General features: G+C 33.8%; 1 protein-coding gene across 6 annotated transcripts in view; it reads left to right on the top strand.

Annotated features, from left to right (window-relative positions):
- Positions 1–9,839, top strand: part of LOC124368653 (protein O-mannosyl-transferase TMTC4-like) — a 108,495-nt gene extending 98,656 nt beyond the window's left edge. For all 6 annotated transcript variants that reach the window (XM_046825898.1, XM_046825900.1, XM_046825897.1 and 3 more), the window contains 3 exons: positions 1,351–1,465; positions 4,583–4,765; positions 9,527–9,839. In XM_046825898.1, the coding sequence (XP_046681854.1) occupies positions 1,351–1,465; positions 4,583–4,765; positions 9,527–9,642 (414 nt within the window). In that variant the 3' untranslated portion in view covers positions 9,643–9,839. The remainder of the gene's footprint in view (positions 1–1,350; positions 1,466–4,582; positions 4,766–9,526) is intronic.
- Positions 9,840–12,409: the final 2,570 nt, after the last annotated feature.

Here is a 12,409-nt window from a genome sequence, read left to right on the forward strand (position 1 = left end):
CATTTTTATGCAAGTGGTGTACAATAACCAAGTTCAAAGCGTACAACAGAGCCAGTATTGAGTTCAGATGATGAGGATGACAATATGGACGATGTGGAGTATCCTGGACGGAAGTTGAGGATCCTGACTACGAGACCAACCCACGCCAATGGAATGCTCACAACGTAACTGGAATACATTTTTATAAACCTATGTACTACAATATTTTTTGTATCATTTCAAGTAAACATTTAAATATATTTTGTATAATTACTTACCACATACGGTATTTGTAAATAATAACTGAATTTGAGTGAGTTAGCGCAGATTTATATACACTTTTTCATATTTTTATAAACTTTTACATTCATTTTGGTTTTACATTTACGTATAAATATTGTTTATGTTTGTCTATAACGAATAAAATACAGTTTACTTAGCTACGATGTATTCATTTGGAATATTCCCACTGCCATAAAAGGGGGTTCCCTAGTGCAAGCGGTAACTAGAGTTACCAGCTGGCAAGGAAGACTGTCCTCAGGAACTAGCGGTAGCGGTAACCACAGTTGCCTCATTCCCAAAACGGTAGCGAGTGATAACTTTTGTGACTTATGTATTATTTTCATATATTTCTATGATATTTTATCCAAAAGTAAGTAAAAATATATTTTAAAAATTTCAGCATATAGGGAACTTTATATAGGGATTTTTAGAAGTGAACGTGTTAAAGAGAGATGGTTAAATGAAGTTTTACTTTACAAGCCATTGTATTTTATCATTTTTACATTACGTAAGTTTCTAAAGTTTTAAGACTAAGACAGTTTTGGATGTGTTCAGTTTCAATTACATTTAAACAAATTTAACTTTTGATTTAAAATATAATGTTCATATAGATATGGTTTACACTATATTTAAACATTTAATAGAGTATAAATGGTGAATAGTTTAAAAATTAAAATCCTTTTAAATGATCTTTTGAGATATAATTGTTTAGGGAGATCATTTTTCAATAGGCTGATTGATTTGATGTGGTATAAATAATAAGATTTATTAAAAATTGTTTAAATAGTTTGTATAAGATTTTTTAAACTACAAACAGATATTGTTGGAGATAAAAATTCCAAAAGTAAATGTAAAAAATGCATCTGGATATTCTCCAACTACACTGCATTCCAAATTTTTGTGAAAACTGCTTTTGATTTGGTTGTTCCAAATTGCATATTTACAGTGAAAACCAAATATCAATTATTGGATTTTCACAATACTTCTGTACAATACATAAGTTTAATTTATATTACTTGGTGCATTTAACTTTTTACAATATTCTCAATCAACATCCTCCATTTGAAACTGCATATTTTAATGTTCCAGTATTTGGAGCAGAAGAAACACTCAAAAGCTTACGAGAGTTGGCGGCAAGCTACGAAGCTCAATCCCAGACACCACGCTGCATGGAACAATCTCATTATCATGTTAGACTCCATCGGTGAGTTGTGGCATTCTTCTTTGAACATATTATATGTAAACGTATAATAAAGTAAGTTGAAAACTAAAAGTATACTTTACAGCAAAGAAGAACTTTGAAAACCTACTAGACAAATTAACTGTAAAGGCCTTACAATTTGCTGACGACCTGAAGATTTTCATCGCTGTGTCTACACCAGAAGACTCTCAAGAAATTCAAAATAGCCTTTCCGGAATTGAGGATTGGTGTGTCAGGAATAACATGTCTGTAAATCCCAGTAAGTGCTCTTGTATAACTTATCACCGCATCAAATCCCCAGTCATATACGTGTACTCCATTTCTGGTACATCCATTCCACGGTCCCAGTGTATAAAAGACCTAGGCGTTATATTTGTCAGCGACATGGGATTTTCTGGACATATAGACCACATCAGTAGCAAAGCAAACAAGATGCTTGGTTTCATAGCAAGATTCTCCAGAGGCATCGACAACCCTTCTGCTCTTCGCTCTCTGTATTGTTCCCTTGTGAGACAGCTTGTGGAATATGCAAGTCCCGTGTGGTCGCCTTACACTGTTGGCAATAGGACGAGACTGGAGGCTCTACAAAGGCGTTTTCTTCGCTTGATTGGTGTCCGGCTGGGTTTTGCCTATCTTGATGTGCCTGTGGAGGAACTGTCCAGCAATCTGAACTTGTCACCTCTTGCCCTGCGACGTGACGTGGCTGATGTTGTCCTTCTCTGGAAGATAGTGAATGGTCGCATGAACTGTCCAGATCTCCTAGCTGAAATCGACCTCAGAGTTCCGGCAAACACAAGATCTCGAGATCTGCTGGGTCGAAGATACCACTCACCCAACTTCGACTTCAACAGTCCTTTCGCAAGGTTTATTCGCCTGGGAAATCAGGTTGCGTCTGGGTGTGACCTGTTCTTCGATGGACTTCACCAGGTTCGCCGGCAGGCCTTCTCTCTTCTTTCTGTGAGGGACTAGTGATTAAGACCTACAGTAGTTAGCTTTAATCTGTGTTAAGTGCATGTTCATTGTATTATATGTTGTATTTATTTAATTTCACTGTTATTTGTTAAATGTTATATATTATATTTTAATTTATTAGCACAATTTATTTATGTTCGCTCCATACTTGAATAATTATTGTTGTTGTTAATCTTTATTTTTATTTTTTGTTATGTTTTGGATATTTATAACTTGTTACATCTTTGAATACTAATTATTTATTATCAAATTTTGTATGATACCTATTTTGTTACTTTATGTAGATTTTTCATCTGTTCGTATTAATTTTATTTTCCGCTGTATCTACTATCTATGCTTGTATTTGTAAATTGGCTGCTGCCGTTGGAAAATAAATAAATAAAAATCCAAAATAAAAAAAAAAAACAAAAAAAACAAAAACCTGTAATTCAAAAATCAGGTCATAGCTACCAATAAACAATTAAGTTGAAAACAAACACTCCAATAATACGATTTTTATTTTGTGAAGATTTTCATGTTCCCAATGAGAATTTCTTTTCTTAAGAATTCCAATAAGAAAAGAGCTTCTAGAATGCATACCAATAAACATTCTAAGAGATATACATATTGTACAAAATTTAATTTTGAAAACAGACATAATTTTTTTGTGTTTTTAGATATATATAATAATAAAATAAAAATATTTAATGTAAAAGTAAGGCAGTTTCCAGTAAGTGATCAAATTAGGAAATTGATTGTGATTATCAGTTATTTAAAAGGAAGAGTGTACATGACTTCAAACTAGGATGACCAAACTTCCCAGAAACAGGGACTGTCCCAGTTTTTTTATCATGATTCAGTGTCACAAAAATTTGTCTCAGGGCATTCAAAAGCCGTGAGATTCAGTTTTTAAATGGGTTTTATAGAATGATTCAGAAGATAATTTAACAAAATTTTATTAAATATCAGGAGTGGTTAGATATATATATATAACTTTGAATATGCCTGCTGACCACCGGCTCAGTAGGTCAGGCGGTGGTTGTCATTTAAAAACTAATAGTTTCTTTGAGCTATGATGTCCTATCATGATTTTTCTTAAACATTTCTTTATTGGAAAATGGGCAATGAATATTATTTTAGGAATTTATTTTGATTCGTTATTGAAAATAATTTCTTAAGTTCATATTATTTTCCTTTACATCTTCTAAGAATTGGAAAATATATTGTTTAGCTATTTAAAAAACCTACATCTTCCATAATAAAGATTCTAATCTTATACAAAATATCCTAAATAGTTGTACAATGAAATGAAATCATTTATGTTTATCTGAGTTGTAGAAATATAAACATAAATATTTTGATTATAAATTAGTAGATATCATTCTATATTTACTCTTAGCATTTATATAAATGTATAAAGAAGTAATTATCACCAACCGAAGTAATTATGTAAATGTTCTAACAGAGGAGAATTTATTGATAAAAGATTTTTATTTGTAAAACTGAGTGTATGAGAAACTAGAAACTAAGAAATTTTAAAATAAATTAATACATCAGAATAACCTCCTTAGGAAATTACAATATGGAAACAATAATCATACAGAATTTGTAAAAGAATTCATATTAAAGAATGAAAAGTTTAGATTCTCTGAACTTGTACTAGAAAACATTAATATATTATTTAAAGAAGGGTATTTTCTTGTTGCCAATATGGTTACCCATAAGACCAATGTAAAACTATTCGCTAATGCTCAGCCACATCCCATGGAGTGACTTGTACCATCATCGAACTCAGTGATGCTCATGTAGAAATGAAGCTTCATGCACAATTTCATAGGTCAGTTCAATATCCAGGTATTTTGTGAACAGACAGACAGATATACATGAAATTGTTATAGCCCCACGAATGATAGGCTGAAGTGAACTAATGCTCAGCCAGGCTTAACTAAGCAAAACTAATGTGCCAATTTATTTCTAAAAACAATGAACGTTTAAAAGTGATTATACATATTTTTGGCTCTTATGTTAAAGCTACCCAGACATCGGTTGCAGAGCAGACCAGTTCCTATCACCTCTTAAGATTATCATTCAAAATGCAGGATCTTCATTCAGTGGTTAATAATGGTTTTACATATTATCAATTTATTTATGAATGTTGTATATCTGTAGGCAGGCACTCAGAAGCCAGCTCAGTAGGACAAGAAGCACTTACTCATTTGCCAAACTCTTCAGCAATCCACTTCAACATCGCCAATTCCCTTGGGAAGACCAGTAATTTCGCAGAAGCTGAAAGATATTTCAAAGCAGCTATTGAACTCAACCCAAAGTACCCCCTATACTACGTTAATTTAGGTAAGTCTGAGTAATATCTGATTTATGAACTACAGTAGATTAGTTTTTCACATGCCAGTGATTAAGTTTCACCCTTTGCACGCCACTTATAAATCCATTAACTTTCCTATAACGCCAAGACAAGTTAAAAATTTTTGTTTCTTTAAGTCAAAGCTAATTTTTACTATAGCAAAATTATAAAAGTTAAAAGGTAAAAAAGTATAAAACAGAGCATTTTACTTAAAATTAGCGTATTTATTGATAAAAATAAAAAAAGAACTATTTACAAAACTGTTTATTTCAAATAAATTTTACTATGAAACAAGATAAATATTTCAAACTAATCACAACTCTACCACACGATGAAGAATAGTAACGAGATACGTAGTAGACGCATCCATGAGTGCGTGCTCATGACAACTGATAAAGCAGTAATACATGCCACGGATATGTTTGGTTATGGCTCTGTAGGAGACGAGGAACTGACGAGCAGGCAGTCGGAGTTAGACAAAGGGCGCTCCTGTCCCCCTGTCGCTGAGTAAAGGTCATTTATTAATACTTCTTTGGCAACTGTGATAAGCACATAGCATGTAGAGGGCATTTTGAAGGCCTTTTGTGAACTAAAAAACTCTCCAAGAGACTTTATCTATTATATTGGATATAACTGTATTTGAGGATCTGGTCGAAGTCTGCCATTCTAGTATACCCGTCTACGGCGTGGAAGGGGTTAATACACCCCAAGGAGGCTCATAATCTTTATGAGTATGTAGATGGCGACCACAGGGTTGCCCAAGCTGAGTATGTCATTACATCCACTTACTTGTGACATGTTGTTCCCAAGAGATCTTTATTTTACTTCCTTTTTAGAAAAATTTAGAAAAATGAGTTACCACTTTTCTTTCTATATCTGGCCAACCTTGGCCATTATATCTCCTCCTTTATTTCCTTTTTCCTTAGTCTCGTTCCAGTACATGGGAGGCTGGGAGTGCTTAAGCCGGCACTATAGTCATTAAGATGAGCCTGTTCAATATCGGAAAACAATAAAATCTGCAAAAGCACGTGAAATTGAAACAAAATTGAAAAATTGCGAAAACTTTTCCAAAACTGCTTGGGGCATTATTAAAAATGTAACAACACAGCCAAATTGCCCAAAAAACTTCCAAATTCCAAAGCTCAAAATCCAGGACGAAATTATTTCAGATCCCTCTTAAGTGGCAAGTGAATTCAACTCATTTTTTTCATCTGTTGCATCACTTGACCCATCATTCAAAGGCCTCAATTGCAGCGAAGTGTCATCGATGGGACCGGTCTCATCCATGGCACTGTCTCCAGTGAGTGAGGAAGAGGTGGCCCGCGTGATACAGGGATTGAAACCAAAAAAATCATGTGACATCAACGGCATGTCTGTGTGGCTGCTCAAACGTTGCTCTAAGCATATTTTGGCTCCACTCACAAATTTGATCAACTTGTCTTTCGCCCAAGGCATTTTCCCCTCCCTTTTGAAATCTGCGAAAGTCACACCCATTTTCAAAAAAGACGATCCTTGCCTTGCAAGCAACTATCGTCCAATTTCAATCCTCCCAGTTATGAGCAAAGTTTTTGAAAAGATTTTTCTTGTCAGATTTGAAAATTTTCTTGATCGTTTTGAAATCCTCTGTTCCGAACAATTTGGTTTCAGAAAAAACAAATCAACAATCGATGCGGTCACAGACCTAATCGATACAGTTGTCGATGGCCTGGAGAGAAGAGAACATGTGTTAAGCATATTTCTAGACCTCTCTAAAGCATTCGACTGTGTACATCACGAAACACTGTTGTACCAGTTGACGACATGTGGTGTTCGAGGTCTGCCGCACAAATGGATCTCGTCTTACCTCAGGGATAGAAGCCAGTGTGTGCAGATTGCGAATACCCTGTCAGGAAAGGTTAAAATGACTTATGGTGTCCCACAGGGATCTATCCTTGGACCTGTCCTTTTCCTTGTGTGCGTCAACAGATTGAACTCATCGATCCTTACGGGGAGGATGGTTCAGTATGCTGACGATACAACTCTCTGCATCAGAGCAAAAACAAAAGATGAATTAGAAATCAACTCATTTTTAGAACTGAATTCATGTATTCAGTATTTTTCAACACTAAATCTGAGGGCCAACAGTTCCAAATCAAGCGTCGTCAATTTTTTTCTCCGGCAGCAAGAACCTGACAACTTCGCTGCCGTGATGGCGGATGATGTTCTAATAGAAGAAACTGATTCCACCAAGTTCCTCGGAATGCACCTAGATCGAGGGCTGACTTGGGACGATCACATTGACGGCATTTGTTCAAAGGTTTCCTCAGGCATTTATGCCTTACGGAACCTTGCAAAATTCTGCTCTTTGGATATACTAAGAACGGCCTACTGTGGCTTGGTATATCCACATCTGACATACGGTTTGAGACTGTGGGGCAGCTGTTCTAAATACAAATTCGAACGTGTATTTAGAAGTCAAAAGAAAGCTGTCCGAATCATTTCAAAATTGAACTTCAGAGATTCATGCAAAAACACCTTCAGGGAGCTTGGATTGCTGACTTTGCCCTGTCTCTATATCCTGGAGGTTGTCCTGTACTGCCGTTCTAAGTGTAACTTGGTTCAAGGCAGGGACGTTCACCAGTACGGGACTAGAGGCAGGGACAACTTCCGCGTTCAACAACACAGAACTGCAGCATTCGAACGTTTGCCGTCTGAGGTTGGTGTCAAGCTAATCAATAAGCTCCCTGAAGAGATCAAACAATTGAATGACCAAAAAAAATTTAAAACTCGACTAAGACATCTTTTGCTGTCGGGGGTATTTTACTCGGTTGACGAGTTTATGGAGAGCCGCTGGGACAAAATTCAAAACTAACACCATCAATCCTCTGGTTCTGGTGTGGCAGTGGCAGGATTGTCTGGTGAGAATGAAGATGAGAGTGAATGAGAGAACCATGTGACTGTGTGTGCGTGAGTGAATGAAGTTTAGGCCTACCTTTTTACTATTTAAATATTTATTTATGACGTTTGTATGCAATTTTATAATTGTTACCGCAATAAAAATATTATTATTATTATTATTATTAATATAAATAAATCTTCCCTTAGTTATGGAGGTCAGTCAAAATCAATACGGAATTTGAGAAACGGAACCATCGTAGTGTAGGCTGCAAACTCTACTCAAGCAAATAATCCTGAAAATTAAGAGCTTTTTTGACCAGGTGAAATTACAGTCCATCCCCATCTCTCCCTCAGCTCAAAAGAGAGAGGTTATTTTTTCACTTAAACTCCTTAAAAAGAATCATGTTTTGTCAAGACTTATGGGATCATAGGTATGAAACACGGTGGAGAAACAGTGACTGCTCCATTGACAGTTCGAAAACTACTAAGGGCACATTTTATCAACATTTAAAAAACATCTTCTTATGGTCCAGAATTTTAATGATTAAAGCCAATCAGGAGACACTCCCATTTAATTGTAACCTATACTATGATTCTGTTTTAAACCTTCTCTTTACGATCGATGAACTACTTTCTTCATTTGAAGCCACTACATAGTCCATCCCAGACCCTGATAACATACAATATGCCATGTTATGGAACTAGACAGTGGAAACCAAAAATGGTATTCTAATTTCATTTAACAAAATTTATTCAGAAAACAAATTCCCCACACCTTGGCGTCGGTTTCACATTAACATCATAAACTCGGTCAGGATAGAACTTCTCTGGGAAGCTATCGGCTCTTTTACAAGTAGCCTCTGTAAAGCCCTCAAAAGAATGGTTAATCAGAGACTCGTTTGTTTTATAGAGACTTATTGACATTTTTAACAGCCTTTTATCGACTTCTCAGTGTAGTATTCATCAAGGTAAGTCAACTAGCGACCATGTACTGCAATTGGAGTCCGCTGTCCTAAATTGTTTAGTTGAAAAGAAACATTTGGCCGCAGTTGTCTTCAACCTAATTAAAGCCTATGACACTGTCTGAAGACGAGGTATTGTATTTACTTTATTAACATGGGTTTATATATATATGATTGCAATTCATAGTTAAAACAACAAAAACAAAAAATAAATGCATCCCACCGGTGCTCTAATGGTATCTTTGCAGTAATTTCCTAGAATAGATGATCCTATTTTGAATCCTATTTTAAAAAATACTTAAATTTTAAATATTTCTTATAACGAGTTGTTTCAAAACCGCAGAATTCCAGAAATGAATCCCTAATATAGAGAATAAATAAATATAACGAAAACGTGGAAATGTATAGTTACAAAGTTATTTGAGCATAAAACACATTCTGACAAATCCTGTTTGCTGCAATAAAATGTGAAATTGGTCACAATCAGTACACAATTGATTTCAAACCGATTCGATATAGAGCTAAATACCTGTGACTTGTGCACAGGTTTAAATAATTTTTTGTGCATTGTGGTAGCTTGTGAGGCCTGTATTATTGCAGGAGGTACCTGTACAATTCCTGAGATATTTGATTATTTCAGCTGTTATAGAGTGAACATTGTAATACTGGGTTACAAACAAAACACTCTGTAAATATACATTTCTAAACCTATGTTATTATTACCTATATTATCTTTCCTTTTTTTCTATATATAATAAATAAATCCATTCCTGAAATTTTTCAGAAATGCCCTTTATACCTATTAAATCAGTTAGCAAATTTGTTACTAAAGTACAATGGAAGTGTATTACTTACAAATGATTTTCAATATTAATTTAGTGGCTTTTTAAAAAATATTGTGTATTCTTGTAGGAGTTTTGTATCACCATTGGAAGAAATTTGGCCTGGCCAAGGAAATGTATCTCCAAGCTCTGAAATTGGAGCCTAACATGAAGAGTGCCAGGGATAACCTCCAGCTTCTAATTTAAAATGTGATATTTCATTTCAAAATGTAATATACTTCATTCAGAAAAATGTTGCCTGTGTAGTGTACTTTCATTTCAAATGTATAATAAAGTGTGTATTTATATAAATTTGATCAACTGTAAAAGGCTCTCTTGGAAATATTAACATACTATTTTAAGAGGATTTCTAAGATAAATAAACATTTGTATTAACACATGAAGTGGGCTATATTTTGTTGTAAATCCTGAGTGTCTAAAGGCTCTGCTTATATAAGATCTTTTATAATGTATTTTACATAATACGTAATATAGAGCACACGTATTTCTCATGTGCAGAAATAAGTTGTTTTGATTCTACTAAATTTTAGAACTTAGAGAAATAAACTAAATCCATATAGAAATGATTAATTTTACGAATAGCACTTACAAACTTTGTCATAGACAAGAATCAATCTTTCCCACCATAGCTACATTATGTGAAACCTCTTTAGTTAAGGCTTGATCAGCCTGGTTTTTACAGTGAAACATAAACATATCAAGTATACATGCATGTAAAGTGTTCTTAAATCACAATAAATACGTCACATTATGTTCAAAACTTTCTTCTTCAAAAGCTCCCACTGATTACTTGATGAAAAACTGTTCTTGAAGAATATGTTAATAAAGAATATTGTCTATTGTTTTAGAAATCTGGGTTGTCATGAACTAGTGAAAAAATACTGCTGAAATCTCTTTTGGTACTGAACTCAACACAAAGATAAGGCAACAATAAAAAAGTTTGTGCCACAAAATTCTCTATCTTGACAACGAACTTACCTGTAAAAACCGTCTCACACTTTGAGTTTTTTTTTTTTTTTCGGAAAACCACCCACCTCCTAATTTTATTAGTCTTATCCCCTGGACATTGCTCTTGGTGTTTTCTTTTAATTTTGACAAAATAAATTGGGATTGAAGGAAGCGTTTTGAAAGAAGATTTTTTCTGATTGTTTAAAAGACATTTTAAAACAAATTTAACTCGATTTTTAAGAGAATAGGAAGTGAAAGAGTGCGGTGGATCTACGGTTGGTAGAGATCTATAATCCGGCAGTGATAATTGCACTGTAAAACACAAGTCATTGGTCTGATTCTGCAATAAATTGAGAAAGAATTGAGGGAGGGGTAGGAACATCATTACAAACAAGCAATAAATAAGGTTAATATATATGACTGGAGTATGACCACAACACTCAAATAAAGTGTGGGACAGGAAATATGTCAGTTATGATGTAATATTGGTTAATAATATAGAACGAATAATTATACAAGTTTTAAGATCAGAAAGAAACAATTTTAGTTATTACAAATTATTTACTGGGAAATAGAATTTTAAATTATTACTATTTACTGTTTGGTGGTTCAAAAACATAAATATTTACAGCCAGGGATGTTCAAAAGGCACAAACAAGCAACTAGATATTTAAAAAAGGAAATTTATGAACAAGTATTATAGTAATGAATGATATAATTTTTATTAAATTATTATTATATATAAATTATTAGTACAATTAATTAATAATAATTAATTAACAAATACAATTATTAACTAAAAGTGCTGGAATCAAATAGAGAATTTACTCTCAAACTCAAAAATGTTTTATTCATAAAAACATTATTTATACATTTAACGTGAGATATCAATATGAATATACTCCTCACATAGATTATTAAATTCTGTACACAGAGTGGAGTCTTAAAATTATAAATGTAAATTATAATAACTTTTTGAGTTTAAAGAGTAATTTATCAGTAACTATGTAGGTAAAAAAGTAATCTCGATATTTAATTTATTGTTAAATTAAGACTGGCCTTAATATATTATAACCAAATAATAATTTTTATTACGTATGAGAGAACTAATAATAATGTGAGTTATAATTTAGGTTTAGAAGTCAACAGTTCTTACCAATCTGATTTTTATTCTTGTTGCCAGATTGAACGGGTGATAGATTTAATTTAAGTGTACGGAGATTGTAACAGCGCGTGCACAGCTGCCCAGTCGATGCGAAGCAACCAGCCATTTACACTTTTCTTGTAAAAAGCGATACTCACCCCATATATCTCTAAGTTCATTAGGTAAATTTCTGAACAAAATTTGGGCCAGATAAAAGGAATCTGTCAATTCTGAACCATGTTGTGCTGAAACAGTAGTTGAGTTCTATTTCTAGTTGGGTAATTATGAAAATAATATAAAGAAATAATGTTTTAATATACCAGGTGTCTTAAAAGTCCTTCCCCCCTCTATTAACCCGGCATCGGGCGTTTCAGTACATTTTTGAAAATTACAAATTAAATCCTAGTCTCAAAGAACGTGACGTATATATATATATATATATATATATATATATATATATTGATTCAATCCAATTCATTCTATAAACTTGAATTATAGAACAAAATAATTTCGGGTTTTCCAAAGGTTGGTGAATCATGGTTCAAGTCAACCGCATCGTCCTTGTGTATAGATGACAAGAGGATAACATCTTTGTTTCCCTTTGCCTTATAAGAGACAATTGTGCATTCCTTTCTGTATCCAAAGCTTGAGGATCCTACTGGTCGACGTTTTACATCAAGGAACACACCAGGAACTTCTCGTTTATTTTTTCTTAAAGTTCCAACTGGTGTCAACCGATGATCATTCAGCAGTTCATAACATAGGGGAATAGACGTGAAGAAATAATTTCCTGTTGTGATATTACGTCCTGTGCCAGATAGTGGTTCTGCAAGATGAATTAACTTCTTGTCCTGAGTTGTC

The sequence above is a fragment of the Homalodisca vitripennis genome, chromosome X (genome assembly GCF_021130785.1).
Source record: "Homalodisca vitripennis isolate AUS2020 chromosome X, UT_GWSS_2.1, whole genome shotgun sequence".
Classification (NCBI taxonomy): Eukaryota; Metazoa; Arthropoda; class Insecta; order Hemiptera; family Cicadellidae; genus Homalodisca; species Homalodisca vitripennis.